We start from the raw sequence: 16,721 nt of genomic DNA on the forward strand, positions 1-16,721 counted from the left end.
TTGATTGAGAACTCCCCCTGGTTCTGTTCTAAACTTCAACAAACTTCAATTTATGTATTAATGACAAAAAAAAACAAAAACAGTACTGTTGTACCAGTATGCATGCATAAAATAGCTTATTGAATCGAAATAATCATATATATATATATATATATATATATATATATATATATATATATATATATATATTTGATTATTATATATATTGATTATTTATATATTTCATAAATTCCACAACCTCACACTATTATAAAGTGGCCAGTTGTGTCATCTAATGTAATGGTAGCACTGCAGCAGCAGTAAACAGATTTAAAGGTCTTCTTTGTAAGAAAAGTAGATTTTTGAGTCTCATTCTCTACTCGTCAAATACTGACGCTGGGATTGTAGGTCGAGTTGGCCGCCATCCCAAAGTGTCAGTATTTGATGAGTTGGGAATGAGACTCGAAATAAACTTTTCTTACAAATAGGACCTTTAAATATTATGATAAAACATATATTCATACTGCTAAAGCTCCTCCATCATTTGATGGTTCCAGCTTCTCAAATGTAGCTAATTTACATATAATTTTTATGTATACTTATACTTTTAACATAAAACAAATACTCTCTGGACAGAAAATGTACTTTTTGTGTTTGAGCCTCACATGTTTGTAATGACAATGCTTGATGTTTCCTAAGAAAGGAAGTGATTTATCAGTTTTATCAGCAAAAGAAGAACAAACAAGGCATTTCATGACAAATGATGCTATCGTGTTGGCAAAGTCTGCCCACAGACGGACAGACATGTTGAAAACAATAAGTGCTGTACTTGAGCAGACAGGGATGACTGGAACTGGGTTACACTCACCTGCAACTTCAAATGTGAAACAATCATTCACCAACAATGACTTTTTGGGATTGTAGGTCGGGTTGGCAAAAAAAAAAAAAATGAAATCTTACTACTTATACTCGTCCCAACATTTGATGCTTCCAGCCTCTCAAATGTAGGGATTTGCTAATTTGTTTTCTCCTTGAATGTCTTTGGCTGTTGGACTGTTGGCTGTATCCAAAAGAGACATTTACACAATGATCATCTTGTTTCTTATGAAATTGTTATTTTGACTGTTTTGATGTTGTTTGATGTTGTTTCTGATGCTTTATAGACCAAATGATTCATCTATTGATGGAGTAAATGCCAGAATTTAATCATTTCCAAAGTGCTGCTTTAAGTGCTGTACTTGTGTCCAGAGACACAAGTACATTCAGAAACAGAAAGAAATAGGAAGAGTGTTCATTTAATGAACTGATCACACCAACACACACATTATTTAGATCTACTTAATATAAACAAATACTTCTGACTTAATAAAAAACAATGTTCTTGATCAACATCACTGTTGGGACCGTCCGCGTGATTCTGACATCAGATCGGCCCGGGTGTAGCTCAATGCTTAAATGCGGCCTCCTTGCACTAACGAAGCCTGGTAAACAAAGGAAAGTGCACCGATCCTAATGTCCAGTAGGTGGCGCCTGCTTGTCACAGGCCCCCCAGGTTTGAAACTCCCACCTCCCACTGTCTGTGAGCGCACCTGAACGTGATGGTTCCGCCGCCACCGGAGGAGATAAATACAGCTGCAGGATCATTTTCATCGCAGTCCCAGATGTTACATGTTGCGGGAAGCATCAGCTTTCGTCTGCACAACTGTACTCAAGGGAGCACCCAGACGATTGGATTAACCCAATTCTAGACACATGATTCAGCAAAATCATTATCATTTTTGAATTCGTATTCATGCCTGACTTCTCCAAGTCACGTTTCGGCCATTTTTGTTGTCCTTTCAACGGAACACTCCGTCCAAGAGATCGTGACCGCCATATTGGCTCTCCACCATCTTGTCACTTTGACAATGACCACCATCTTGGCTCCTCTTTCTTTTTTCTCTCAGATACACACAACCACACACACACACACACACACACACACACACACACAAATGTCTGCTGCTATCTGCCCTCTGCTGGTTGTCTGCAGTAAAGCAGACGGTCACTTTGTGGGACCAGAACAAATTGCCACCATATTATCTCAAGTTAAAAAGTGAAAATTCACATTTTTATCACATGTTGTATACATTTAGCAATTTTAGTTAATGACTGAAGAATCAATTGCACTAAATGATAAAAATGGCCTTTAATATGTCCTGTAATATGTTCTTTGCATGCATTTCTTTCTATATATTTATTACATTGCGTAGCACAATGTGATGACAGTAAAGAAGGGAGCACATACGTTATACCACAGTGTGTTGCTATTCTGTTCAGTGCACACTAGAGAGCAGCACTGGAACACTATTAGAAAAGGCATGCACACAGATTACAGACTCATTTTTCAACTCCTCTCTCTGATCTACAGGATGCACCTGCAGGCCTCCTGTCTTTATTTAGCTCCATGTAAATTAAGAGGTTCAGTATCAGTTCTCTGTAAAACTGTCCCTTGACAGGAAACACACTGATGTTTTAATAAAATGTTTAAGTTAGTCAGTCGGCATATTTCCAGCATGTTAGTGAGATTATTACTGGTGTGAAGACAAGGTCTGTTTTAATAATAAAGCTAATACTTTTTTTTTTTTTTTTTTTTTTACAAATGATACATTTCTAAAAAACAAATCAGGAAATTGGATTCATACAATTTAAATAAGATCATTTTAGAGACTGTTCACTGAAGTCTTTCTGTCCAAAGTGTTTTAATATGTGCACATGGTACGGGCACCTGGGCGCTAAGTCATAAAAATAGACTGTTCAGAATCAAATATGGTCAGTAAATGAATTTGTAAAGTGCAGAAACAGCTGGGATGTACATATAAAACGCAGGTGAAACAAAAGGCCCAACAAATCATGCATGAACCTGCTTATCCCCTTTTTAAAGAATTCAGCCCCTCGAGCTTTACAGACGCTTTACAGCCACTGCAGCAACACCAACATTTACAAAATGTACTTCACACCAACCACTGCTTCACTTGATTCATTTATAAACATCAGTCTAACTGGAACATGTAAAGCTGAAAGCAAAGTTACACATCAGTGGACACCAGAGATTATTTTCATCATTTGCAGTTTTTATGTGTTGTTTTTTGTTTTTTTACTGCAGCTTACATCCTGTAATTAGTGTCTCCTTGTAACTTGTGAAAAACATGTGAATCAGATAAAGATGATTTTTGTATCTCAAGAAAGATTTGACTAGTTTACAAACTTTGATGTCATGAATCCCAGGAACTTTTCAGATCTTAAATTTCATTTCTAACATTTTTTGGGGGTCGAAAATATTTAAATGTGACAAAGCATGCAGACTGAAGCAGAGCTCCTCCTCCTGTCAGTCACTCTCAGTTTCAGTGTCGTATTAAATTGCTCGTCCAGCACCTCCGCTCCTCATCCTCCAAAGCCTCTAATCTGTCAGCAGTAAGCTCACTTTCCAAGTTACAAGGCCATTCTCAGCACACACTGACAACATGCTGGGGACCCTCTGCACTCTCATCACTGCTCTAACATGTAAGGAGGCTGACTTACTGCAGCTTTGACCTCATATTGGATTCATCAGTCTGTGTGTTTCTCTTGACTCCATGTCATCTTGTTGTTTCCAGGTGTGAGTGGTGTGACGGTGCTGACAAAAACCTCCTCACTGCAGTCAACGACCTCAACAACCAGCAAACTCCTCCTGTATCTTCCCCACATATTATCAAAAATATATTTAAAAACTTCCAAACCCTTCTATTTTATTCTCACATAAACCCTTAGACCTATCATAATGAATGTTTTATACATACACATTAGTCACACCATTAAAGTCAAGTGAATTATAAAGTAAATACCAATGCCTGTTCCTGTTCATTATAAAGTTTGCAACAGCTTCTTCTTTGCTTGATTCACTGAATGTAATAAATCCTTCCAGAGAGAAATCCTCTGTTGCACATGTAGGGATGTGTGTTACACTTATACTTGCTGTGAGTATTATTCCAACTGCATTATTTAAACTTTCTTTATCTGCACAAAGTTTAATTGGCACATGAAAAAGTTTGTTAAAGTGCAACTAAAACTCAAGGAAATTAATACACTGCCTTGCTGACATGTAATCTAGGTTTACAGATGATACAACAAGTAGTTCTGGCCAAGCAATCAGATTTCTCAACTGAACATTAAGAATCTGATTAAATCAGCACGACAGCTCACCAAGCTCATCACTAAAAATATCACTCTGTCGTTTACAATTTAAGAGGGAGGAATAAACAATACATGTGCATGAAAATATAATAATATATGTTTTTATACACAGGATGCAATCTGTCACAAAAAATGAAATAAAATAAAAATCAGGTGGTGTGAGCCTTGTAATAAATCACAAACCTCAGTGGGCTTATATGGACGATGAGCTCCTGTGTTCTTTGACGCTCTTTTAAACTGTCCTAACCTGACAGCTTCTTTGCTCACATGTTAAACTGTCCTAACCTGACAGCTTCTTTGCTCACGTTAAACTGTCCTAACCTGACAGCTTCTTTACTCACATGTTAAACTGTCCTAACCTGACAGCTTCTTTGCTCACATGTTAAACTGTCCTAACCTGACAGCTTCTTTACTCACATGTTAAACTGTCCTAACCTGACAGCCTTTTTACTCAAATGTTAAACTGTCCTAACCTGACAGCTTCTTTACTCACATGTTAAACTGTCCTAACCTTACAGCTTCTTTGCTCACATGTTAAACTGTCCTAATCTTACAGCTTCTTTGCTCACATGTTAAACCATCCAAGTCACAACACAGCAGTCACTGATTCTGTTTCCTTTGTTTGGCTAATTAATTCTCACTTTTAACTAAACAACATTTTTCTGACTCTAACAGAGCGGTAGACTAGGTTTCATTAAATAAGAGTCTGATGTCATGATTGACTGTTTCCAGGTATTAGTCAGACCCCATATAGTCCAAGGGGAATGAAAATAACACAAGCAATAGGAATACATTTTGATGACATCTTTTATTTTTTGGTAACTGTTGTGTAATCACAATATCACACTGGAGGATGAGTTGTATGGCCAGTTAATGACACTTCATCACATCACTGAAGTGTCAATTATGACGGTAAAGCTCACCCTCAAGCGTAATAGTGCTTAATAATGATGTGTTTCTAATATATGAATAATAAGACAACGCAATGTTTATCAACCTCATCCAGGACGGCAATAATTCTGCATGCACATGAGAGGTTTAACCAGTCGGTCCTCTGGTGCTGTCAGAACAACCTGCAGCTGAACACTTCTGGTGCACATGTAGTGATGGTTGTTACAGAAAAGCTTGGATTAAATTATAGTGTCGTCACATTTTTCACTCAAAGTTTAAATATCATCCAGAAGCTGCAAGTTACAAACAGTAAAAGTTGTGTCATCTGCGGTTTAAACACATAAATAACTGAAACACTGGAGTCTCATTAACGTGGAGCTCCTTCAGTGGGAGCAAATTTTTAGAAAAGCCAACAAAACTGATGGTGTGAGATAAATAGCAAACATCCAAAAGCAATATTAAGATGTATTTGTGAACAGAGGAGTTATGGAAATCTTTTCTCCAAAATGATCAAAACATATGGGAAAACTGATATACATGATGTAGTTTATGAGTTTAAAGAGTGCTGAGTGCTGAAACTCCTCCTCCTCCTCTTCTCCTCTCCTCAGTGTCTTTATAAGCTTCAGTCTCTCTTCTCCTCACACTCCAACCCTGCTCACCTCTCAGCTGGACAGTAAGGGGCGTTTACACCACACACTGACAACATGCTGGGGACCCTCTGCACTCTCATCACTGCTCTAACATGTAAGGAGGCTGACTTACTGCAGCTTTGACCTCATGTTGGATTCATCAGTTTGTGTTTCTCTTGACTCTATGTCATCTTGTTGTTTCCAGGTGTGAATGGTGTGACGGTGCTATCACAGAAACCTCCTGTTGTGACGCTGAGGAGAGGAGAGACAGCCACCATGGACTGTAACCTGGGGACTGTTACTGGTGATGCTGCCTTCTGGTACAAACAGGTTCCAGGAGGAGTTCCTCAGCATGTACTGAGGTTTCGTCATAGCTGGAGCTCTGTATCTTATGGCTCTGGTTTCTCCTCTCCAAAGTTCACATGTACTCATCAGTCACAAACAGATTATCGTTTGATCATCAACAATGTGGAGGAAGGAGACTCAGCAGTCTATTACTGTAAAACGTGGGACACCTCTGTTAAGGAGTACATATCACAGTGATTTACACTGTGACAAAAACTTCCTCACTGATACTTCTGCTTTTTGAGACTCTGACACTTGTGAACTGATCATAGAGCCATCAACCATTACTCTGTGTAACAACATACACTTTGTTGAATTCCTACATGAATCTTTAATTGTATTTAATTGTACTTTGCCCTCATGCTTTATTAATGGAAACAAAAAAAGCAATGCACGAGTAAATATGCACCACCTTCATGCATAATATCTGAGATTATTCTATAACACAGACTTTAAATGTTACTGTGTCTTAACACTTAACATTTTTAGTCACAGAAATTTTTCAGAAGCTGTTCTGAGTGAAAAAAACAACATGTGATAGATATTTCTGAGACATACAGGTAGTGATGATTGTTACACTGGATCCACATGCAAGAGAGGGCAGGCAGGAATATTAATAGATAAAGTTTATTTAGGATCAACAGCAGGAGCAGGTAAAAACAGCAGGATCAGAGAAACACAACAGATGACTAGACAAAGACTGAACTGAAGACTGGATTTAAATACAAACTAAATTAATGAGGGGAGGAGGTGCAGGTGGAGAGAGGCGGAAAAACACAGGTGAGAGTAATGAGTGGAAAAACACAAGGAGATGGGAAAGCTATCCAAAGAAATCCACAGTCCAGCAGCAGCAAACAACTTAAAGACCACAGGCTTATAAAATCGAAAGAGACGGGGAATATCTCATTAATCATGTCACGTTAAAATCTGCTCACATATGGTCAATAGAAAAGTGATTAATACATGTAAACTGCTACAGATTGTTATATAAAGCCCCTTTAATGTGAAACTGTGCATGATGTAGGTGGTTAATAAATGTTAACAGTGCTGAGTGTTGAAACTCCTCCTCCTCCTCTTTCCTCTCCTCAGTGTCTTTATAAGCTTCAGTCTCTCTTCTCCTCACACTCCAACCCTGCTCACCCCTCAGCTGGACAGTAAGGGACGTTTACACCACACACTGACAACATGCTGGGGACCCTCTGCACTCTCATCACTGCTCTAACATGTAAGATATTCTTCTCTCTCCTTTTACAGCCCATATTTTCACACAGAAACCTTTGACTCATGCATTTTTCTGTGTATGTTGACAGATGTTGATGCAGCCAAAGTGGTGACCCAGACGCCTGCTGTCCACACAGTTTCTACAGGACAACAGGTTGTTCTCGGCTGCAACATTGGGACACATGAATATCAAGATGTCAGTTGGTATAAACAGGTTCCTGGTGAAGCTCCTCAGTATGTTCTGAGGGGTTACAGGTCACCTAAAGAATTTGGTACAGGATTCTCCTCAGACCAATTTGACTTTAAACGCTCATCAGACATAAATTACCAGTTAATCATTAAGAGGACAGAGACAGGAGACTCTGCTCAGTATTACTGTGCAACATGGGACAGCTCTGCCAATGAGTGGGTATCACAGTGATTTACACTGTGACAAAAACCTCACTGAGACACTCATGACAGCTTCTATTAATTGTGAACAAAATCAAACACTTCAAATGAGAAAAACTGGAACAAAACATTGAAGGACATGAAATAGAGTCCTCTAAAGAGACAAGAGTGTTTGAATAAAGTCCAGCAGTGTTTGTGAATATAAGCAGACTGATGAAGTGAATGAGACGTGGACAGTGAAAGTTGGTCTCAACAGGATGTTTCACTTCCACTCCCCTCATTAGTGAGAGTCAGGAGGTTTTTGTACAGCCATGTGTACAAACTGAATCACTGTGGTATTCGGACAAGGCACCAAGCTGATTGTGACAAGTAAGTAATTTTAACTCATCATAAAACAGGAGAGATTTGATTGTTTCTCTTGTATATTTAAGTATTTCATGTACTTGTTGATTCTTGTATAAAGTGTGAAACATTTTTAGTGCAGATTAATTGTTTGTAGTTTCAACATCAGCTTTGAAACAGCACCAAGCTGTGCTTTAAAAGACAATGGACAGCTGAACAGCTGGTTACAAGACTTTGTCCATAAGTTGTTTTAATTGTTGTGAGATTTAAAAACAGAAGATTATTCTCAATTATTATATTTAACTTTTAGTTCATATATTTTTACATTACGTCTTATTTTAACATTCATTTATTCATTGAGAAATTCAGATTACTACAATGGTTGATTGTTTATCTGGTGAAGGTGAAAATAAAATGAGAATATTTTCTATTTATTTTCAGTCAGTAGGGCAGAGTAAACATTGTTTATTGTGCCTGTTTGAAAATATAGATTTTTTAGTGAGACAGTAATCTTTGAATCTGAAGTGATATCTGCTGTAATTTAACACAATGACTGATAATCAGAGATGATATTTAATTACTGTGGTTGAACAGAACTTCTGTATTTAAATTATAACTTTTCATTAGTAATCCTTATATATCTGAGGTCAGGGAGAAACTTGTAGTCTTTCACAGTGTTAAAAATAAACCCTGCTCATGATGTTGATGATTATTTTGACACTAAGTCTGAAAGTGTTTGTTAGTTTTCTCTTTTCTCTGACTTAATTTCTAGTGATGTGATGAATGTCCTTGATGTATTTTCAGGCTCCAGCCTCCCTCCTCCTGTCCTGACAGTCTTCCCTCCATCCAGAGCTGAGCTCCAGTCCAACGAAGCCTCTCTGGTCTGTCTGTCCAGTCAGTCTGTGCCTTTTGCAGATGTGAGCTGGCTTGCTGCTGGGAGTCAAGTGAGCAGTGGGATCTCTACCAGCACCGCTGTTCAGCAACCGGACCACACTTTCCAAATCAGCAGCTATCTGGCCATCCAGACGTCAGACTGGAACATGGAGAAGGTCTACACATGTAAAGTGTCTTTGGGCTCCCAGACTGCAGAGAAACACATCAAGAAGTCAGACTGTCCCACTGAAGAACAGTAGAGGAGCACAACGACCATTTCAAATCTGCTTCTTTACTGTTTGTGCTGTTTGCTCATTACAAGGTTCACATGTTAGAAAAGATGTGTCTGCATGCTTGTAATAAATGTTGTGACAGTTAGGTGGAGGTGTTGTATCAGCTTTGCAACTGCTGCATTTTTCAAAACTCATTCAATAAAAAAACTCAACAAGAACAAGTTTGTAATCATTTGTTTTCCTGAAAATATCATTTAAAACAGTAATATTCCTTGTGTATTGTAACTTTGACAAGATTTTATTTTTCTCCTGACGTCCATCTCACAGATTTCTGCTTAAGTCTTACTTGTATATGTATATCTAAATTCAGAAAGCTACATTGTTTTTAAGTGGTAATCTTAAATAAAAGCACAACAGACAGATTAATATTACTCTGGTTTTAGTTGCTTGCAGACGTTAGAAAAATCAGATAAAATGAGCAAATGAAACCGAGTTTTCATCCTCCATCAGTGAAGCGTCACCTCTCTGCTCCTTCCCAGGATGCACCTGCAGGCCTCCTCTCCTTATTTATAGCTCCATGTAAATGAAGAGGTCAAGTGTCAGTTCTCTGTAAAGTCAGAGGGAACTGAATTAAATCACATTCATCAGCAAGTGAGCAAAGAAACAAATGTACAACAATAAAAGTGCAGGAAGTCTTTTTCAGATCATGATGTTGTAATATTTTGGGTTCAGGGGGGAGACGTCACCTACGTTGACAATAACGGAGACAGAAGAGATTTTTCCCTTCACAGAAGATAAGAGAGCAACAAATGTGACAAAGCATGCAGACTGAAGCAGAGCTCCTCCTCCTGTCAGTCACTCTCAGTTTCAGTGTCGTATTAAATTGCTCCTCCAGCACCTCCTCTCCTCATCCTCCAAAGCCTCTAATCTGTCAGCAGTAAGCTCACTTTCCAAGTTACAAGGCCATTCTCAGCACACAGTGACAACATGCTGGGGACCCTCTGCACTCTCATCACTGCTCTAACATGTAAGGAGGCTGACTTACTGCAGCTTTGACCTCAGGTTGGATTCATCAGTCTGTGTTTCTCTTGACTCCATGTCATCTTGTTGTTTCCAGGTGTGAGTGGTGTGACGGTGCTGACACAGAAGCCTCCTGTTGTGACACTGAGGAGAGGAGAGACAGCCACCATGGACTGTAACCTGGGGACTGTTACTGGCAGTGATGCTCGCTGGTACAAACAGGTTCCAGGAGGAGTTCCTCAGTTTGTTTTATATTTTCATCACAGCTATAGCTCTCCAACCTATGGCTCTGGTTTCTCTTCTCCAAAGTTCACATGTACTCATCAGTCACAAACAGATTATCGTTTGATCATCAACAATGTGGAGGAGGGAGACTCAGCAGTCTATTACTGTAAAACGTGGGACAACTCTGTTAATGAGTACGTATCACAGTGATTTACACTGTGACAAAAACCTCCTCACTGATACTTCTGCTTTTTGAGACTCTGACAATTGTCAACTGATCACAGAGCCATCAACCATTACTCTGTGTAACAACATACACTTTGTTGAATTCCTACATGAATCTTTAATTGTATTTAATTGTACTTTGCCCTCATGCTTTATTAAAAGGAAACAAAAAAAAGCAATGCACGAGTAAATATGCACCACCTTCATGCATCATATCTGAGATTATTCTATAAAACAGACTTTAAATGTTACTGTGTCTTAACACTTAACATTTTTAGTCACAGAAATTTTTCAGAAGCTGTTCTGAGTGAAAAAAACAACATGTGATAGATATTTCTGAGACATACAGATAGTGATGATTGTTACACTGGATCCACATCCAAGAGAGGGCAGGCAGGAATATTAATAGATGGAGTTTATTTAGGATCAACAGCAGGACCAGGTAAAAACAGCAGGATCTGAGAAACACAACAGATGACTGGACAAAGACTGAACTCAAGACTGGACTTAAATACAAACTACACTAATGAAGGGAGGAGGTGATGAGACAGATGCAGGGCCGGTGTGGAGGAAAGCAGACTGGGAAGAAACACAAAAAACAGGAGGGAAACAGCAAAAGACCCAACAAAAACACAGAAAACACATGAAACAGAAATGAAAGAAGACATAAATGACAGGACCATGACAGTAAGTCTCCGTTAGCGGAGCAGAGAGAGGCACTGAGACGAGACACTCCAGAACCTGAAGGAAGCCACATCCTTTGGACTGTCCTGGAAAATCTGACCCGAGTCCTTAACAAAGAAATCCACAGTCCAGCAGCAGTAAACAACTTAAACACCACAGGCTTATAAAGGCAATCGAAAGAGACGGGGAAGATCTCATTATTCATGTCACGTTAAAATCCGCTCACATATGGTCAATAGAAACGTGATTAATACATGTAAACTGCTACAGATTGTTATATGAAGCCCCTTTAATGTGAAACTGTGCATGATGTAGGTGGTTAATAAATGTTAACAGTGCTGAGTGTTGAAACTCCTCCTCCTCCTCTTCTCCTCTCCTCAGTGTCTTTATAAGCTTCAGTCTCTCTTCTCCTCACACTCCAACCCTGCTCACCTCTCAGCTGGACAGTAAGGGACGTTTACACCACACACTGACAACATGCTGGGGACCCTCTGCACTCTCATCACTGCTCTAACATGTAAGGAGGCTGACTTACTGCAGCTTTGACCTCATGTTGGATTCATCGGTCTGTGTTTCTCTTGACTCCATGTCATCTTGTTGTTTCCAGGTGTGAGTGGTGTGACAGTGGTGACACAGAAGCCTCTTGTGACAGTGACCAAAGGAGAGACAGCCACCATGGACTGTAACCTGGGGACTGTTACTGACAAAGCTGTCTGGTACAAACAGGTTCCAGGAGGAGTTCCTCAGTATGTACTGAGGTTTTATCATGGCTGGAGCTCTGTATTTTATGGCTCTGGTTTCTCCTCTCCAAAGTTCACATCTACTCATCAGTCAACATCAGATTATCGTTTGATCATCAACAATGTGGAGGAGGGAGACTCAGCAGTCTATTACTGTCACACATGGGACGATTCTGTTAAAGCAGAAATATCACAGTGATTTACACTGTGACAAAAACCTCCTCACTCAGTACTTCCCCTTTTTGAGTCAGACTATTGCCTGAAACTGAAGATCATCTAAAGCTCTCTGTAACTATGTGCTGTAGCCTAAATGAGTACTGTTTGTTCTACTGCTTGTACAGTGATGCTCAGACTTTATTCCCAATCACCATTACAGGAAGTAGTTTGTCTTACCTATAAAACTGAAAACAGTATTTTCATTCACAGTGACCGCAACATTTTCCTGTATATATATTTTGAATGCCTGTAGTGTATATGATAGAAAGGATTAGGGTTTGGTTCTCTGATTGATAGGGATGGTTTGATTGATGGGGTATAAACAGGGGCCAAATGCAGTCCTGACTCTTACTCTTGTGTTCCCCTCTGAAATACTGACACGATTTTGCAAATCATCAGCACTGGGCTGCCTTCCAACTCCTCCAGATCACCCTGAGGATTCACCACAGTCATTGCAAGAGCCTCACACCCCTCTTTAGACTTTCTAATGTACTCCATCAGGGCCTGATACCGAGCTTGTGGCTGCAGCCCTGCACTCCTGGTGTTGAACTCAATGTTGGGTTCTGGTGGTAATATCAAAGCCTTGCAGGGTCCAAAGTTGTGTTCCCTCTCTCCATCACTGTGGGTGTTGTAGAGGTACTGGTTAATCTCCTCTTTGAAGCGTTCCAGGTGGCCATGTGTTCTCAGTGACCTCAGAGGGATGTGATGAATGATGACTGTCACTTGTTTCCTTGCTCTCTTTATGCTCCTCCTTCTGTGTGAACCTGCTTGAGCTTCTTCCTCACATTGTTTTAGAGATTTGCTCAGGTGGACTTTTCCTCCTCCCTCGCTCTCTTGCAGCCCCTTTATTAACTGGCAGAGTCTCGTTTCCTGTCTGATCTGAAAACTGACATTAACTGTATCTTCTGATCTGATTTATGAATACTGTCCAGGTTCTTGTCAAACTGAGGTCACACTCTCTTCTTGTGAGCAGTTGGATACTTGATGGATGTTCAGGTTTGTCTTGCGGAGTAACTTGCAGTGTGTGGAGGTTTAAGGCATTGTGGGGGGACTCTAGTCAAGGCTCCTCCTGTGTCTCGCAAAGGACAGAGAGTTTTGTAAGCTATGCAAACATAATTTTAAAAAGAAAGAAACCCATCATGCACATGTGTGCAAATATGAGCTACTTAAAAAAGTCCTGATCTACAGACTGTTGTTACTAATGTTTGTTTCAGTAAATGTTCATGTCTGTTGCACCTCATCATCAAAGGTGCGAGTTAGCAACAGGTTCTCATTCGCTGATCTTCATTTCCACACAAACTACATAGATATAGAAATAAAATATAATTATCATAACACAGAAAATTAATGCAATACATGTGTAGTCATAATATGACCAATGAAAATGTTAACATTGCTGAGTGTTGAAACTCCTCCTCCTCCTCTTCCTCCTCCTCCTCTTCTCCTCTCCTCAGTATCTTTATAAGCTTCAGTCTCTCTTCTCCTCACACTCCAACCCTGCTCACCTCTCAGCTGGACAGTAAGGGACGTTTACACCACACACTGACAACATGCTGGGGACCCTCTGCACTCTCATCACTGCTCTAACATGTAAGATATTCTTCTCACTCCTTTTACAGCCCATATTTCCACACAGAAACCTTTCACTTATGTATTTTTCTGTGTATGTTGACAGATGTTGATGCAGCCAAAATGGTGACCCAGACGCCTGCTGTCCACACAGTTTCTACAGGACAACAGGTTGTTCTCAGCTGCAACATTGAGAGACCTGAAAGCTATTTTGTCAGTTGGTATAAACAGATTCCTGGTGAAGCTCCTCAGTTTGTCCTGAGGTTTTACCATAGTCACAGTTCACCTGACGAATTTGGAACAGGATTCTCCTCAGACCGATTCGACTCTAAAGCCTCATCAGACATAAATTATCAGTTCATCATTAAGAGGACAGAGACAGGAGACTCTGCTCAGTATTACTGTGAGACATGGGACGACTCTGCCAAGGAGAGAGTATCACAGTGATTTACACTGTGACAAAAACCTCACTGAGACACTCCTGACAGCTTCTATCAATTGTGAACAAAATCAAACACTTCAAATGAGAAAAACTGGAACAAAACATTGAAGGACATGAAATAAAGTCCTCTAAAGAGACAAGAGTGTTTGAATAAAGTCCAGCAGTGTTTGTGAATATAAGCAGACTGATGAAGTGAATGAGACGTGGACAGTGAAAGTTGGTCTCAACAGGATGTTTCACTTCCACTCCCCTCATTAGTGAGAGTCAGGAGGTTTTTGTACAGCCATGTGTACAAACTGAATCACTGTGGTATTCGGACAAGGCACCAAGCTGATTGTGACAAGTAAGTACTTTTAACTCATCATAAAACAGGAGAGATTTGATTGTTTCTCTTGTATATTTAAGTATTTCATGTACTCGTTAATTCTTGTTTAAAGTGTGAAACATTTTTAGTGCAGATTAATTGTTTGTAGTTTTAACATCAGCTTTGAAACAGCACCAAGCTGTGCTTTAAAAGACAATGGACAGCTGAACAGCTGATTACAGGATTTTGTCCATAAGTTATTTTAATTGTTGTGAGATTTAAAAACAGAAGATTATTCTCAATTATTATATTTAACTTTTAGTTCATATATTTTTACATTACGTCTTATTTTAACATTCATTTATTCATTGACAAATTCAGATTGCTACAACGGTTGATTGTTTATCTTGTGAAGGTTAAAATAAAATGAGAATATTTTCTATTTATCTTCAGTCAGTAGGGCAGAGTAAACATTGTTTATTGTGCCTGTTTGAAAATATAGATTATTTAGTGAGACAGTCATCTTTGAATCTGAAGTGACGTCTGCTGTAATTTAACACGATGACTGATAATCAGAGATGATATTTAATTACTGTGGTTGAACAGAATTTCTCTGGTTAAATTATAATTTTCATTAGTAATCCTTATATATCTGAGGTCAGGGAGAAACTGGTAGTCTTTCAAAATGTAAAAAAAAAAAAACTCTGCTCATGATGTTGATGATTACTTTGACACTAAGTCTGAAAGTGTTTGTTAGTTTTCTCTTTTCTCTGACTTAATTTCTAGCGATGTGATGAATGTCCTTGATGTATTTTCAGGCTCCAGCCTCCCTCCTCCTGTCCTGACAGTCTTCCCTCCATCCAGAGCTGAGCTCCAGTCCAACGAAGCCTCTCTGGTCTGTCTGTCCAGTCAGTCTGTGCCTTTTGCAGACGTGAGCTGGTTTGCTGCTGGGAGTCCAGTGAGCAGTGGGATCTCTACCAGCACCGCTGTTCAGCAACCGGACCACACTTTCCAAATCAGCAGCTATCTGGCCATCCAGACGTCAGACTGGAACATGGAGAAGGTTTACACATGTAAAGTGTCTTTGGGCTCCCAGACTGCAGAGAAACACATCAAGAAGTCAGACTGTCCCACTGAAGAACAGTAGAGGAGCACAATGACCATTTCAAATCTGCATCTTTACTGTTTGTGCTGTTTGCTCATTACAAGGTTCACATGTTAGAAAAGATGTGTCTGCATGCTTGTAATAAATGTTGTGACAGTTAGGTGGAGGTGTTGTATCAGCTTTGCAACTGCTGCATTTTTCAAAACTCATTCAATAAAAAAACTCAACAAGAACAAGTTTGTAATCAATTGTTTTCCTGAAAATATCATTTAAAACAGTAATATTCCTTGTGTATTGTAACTTTGACAAGATTTTATTTTTCTCCTGATGTCCATCTCACAGATTTCTGCTTAAGTCTCACTCGTATATGTATATCTAAATTCAGAAAGCTACATTGTTTTTAAGTGGTAATCTTAAATAAAAGCACAACAGACAGATTAATATTACTCTGCCTGGTTTTAGTTGCTTGCAGACGTTAGAAAAATCTGATAAAATGAGCAAATGAAACTGAGTTTTCATCCTCCGTCAGTGAAGCGTCACCTCTCTCTTCCTTCCCAGGATGCACCTGCAGGCCTCCTCTCCTTATTTATAGCTCCATGTAAATGACGAGGTCAAGTGTCAGCTCTCTGTAAAGTCAGAGGGAAGTGAATTAAATCACATTCATCAGTAAGTGAGCAAAGAAACAAATGTATGACAATAAAAGTGCAGGAAGTCTTTTTCAAATCATGATGTTGTAATATTTTGGGCTCAGGGGGGAGACGTCACCTATGTTGACAATAACGGAGACAGAAGAGATTTTTCCCTTCACAGAAGATAAGAGAGCAACAAATGTGACAATGCATGCAGGCTGAAGCAAAGCTCCTCCTCCTGTCAGTCACTCTCAGTTTCAGTGTCGTATTAAATTGCTCCTCCAGCACCTCCTCTCCTCATCCTCCAAAGCCTCTAATCTGTCAGCAGTAAGCTCACTTTCCAAGTTACAAGGCCATTCTCAGCACACACTGACAACATGCTGGGGACCCTCTGCACTCTCATCACTGCTCTAACATGTAAGGAGGCTGGCTTACTGCAGCTTTGAC

At 39.5% G+C, this 16,721-nt stretch overlaps 2 protein-coding genes across 2 annotated transcripts; both read left to right on the top strand.

Moving 5' to 3' along the window:
• Nucleotides 1-5,786: 5,786 nt before the first annotated feature.
• Nucleotides 5,787-9,336, top strand: LOC141019645 (immunoglobulin lambda-1 light chain-like). Its single transcript, XM_073494627.1, has 4 exons — nt 5,787-5,826; nt 5,917-6,242; nt 8,003-8,036; nt 8,814-9,336. The coding sequence occupies exons 1-4, from the start codon at nt 5,787-5,789 to the stop codon at nt 9,140-9,142; spliced, it is 729 nt and encodes a 242-aa protein (XP_073350728.1). The 3' UTR covers nt 9,143-9,336.
• A 4,395-nt stretch (nt 9,337-13,731) lies between these two features.
• Nucleotides 13,732-15,881, top strand: LOC141019703 (immunoglobulin lambda-1 light chain-like). Its single transcript, XM_073494692.1, has 4 exons — nt 13,732-13,815; nt 13,901-14,228; nt 14,545-14,579; nt 15,359-15,881. Exons 1-4 carry the CDS (start codon nt 13,776-13,778, stop codon nt 15,685-15,687), a joined length of 732 nt encoding a protein of 243 aa, XP_073350793.1. The 5' UTR covers nt 13,732-13,775; the 3' UTR covers nt 15,688-15,881.
• Nucleotides 15,882-16,721: the final 840 nt, after the last annotated feature.

This window comes from Pagrus major, chromosome 23, assembly GCF_040436345.1.
Source record: "Pagrus major chromosome 23, Pma_NU_1.0".
Classification (NCBI taxonomy): Eukaryota; Metazoa; Chordata; class Actinopteri; order Spariformes; family Sparidae; genus Pagrus; species Pagrus major.

Excerpts from the sequence above, each read along its gene's own strand:
- LOC141019645 (XM_073494627.1), top strand. The coding sequence starts at position 5,787 with ATGCTGGGGACCCTCTGCACTCTCATCACTGCTCTAACAT. Across the intron at positions 5,827-5,916 it reads TCTCATCACTGCTCTAACAT|GTGTGAATGGTGTGACGGTG; the intron begins GTAAGGAGGCTG and ends TGTTGTTTCCAG. Across the intron at positions 8,037-8,813 it reads CACCAAGCTGATTGTGACAA|GCTCCAGCCTCCCTCCTCCT; the intron begins GTAAGTAATTTT and ends ATGTATTTTCAG.
- LOC141019703 (XM_073494692.1), top strand. The coding sequence starts at position 13,776 with ATGCTGGGGACCCTCTGCACTCTCATCACTGCTCTAACAT. Across the intron at positions 13,816-13,900 it reads TCTCATCACTGCTCTAACAT|ATGTTGATGCAGCCAAAATG; the intron begins GTAAGATATTCT and ends GTATGTTGACAG. Across the intron at positions 14,229-14,544 it reads GACGACTCTGCCAAGGAGAG|GGTATTCGGACAAGGCACCA; the intron begins AGTATCACAGTG and ends CTGAATCACTGT.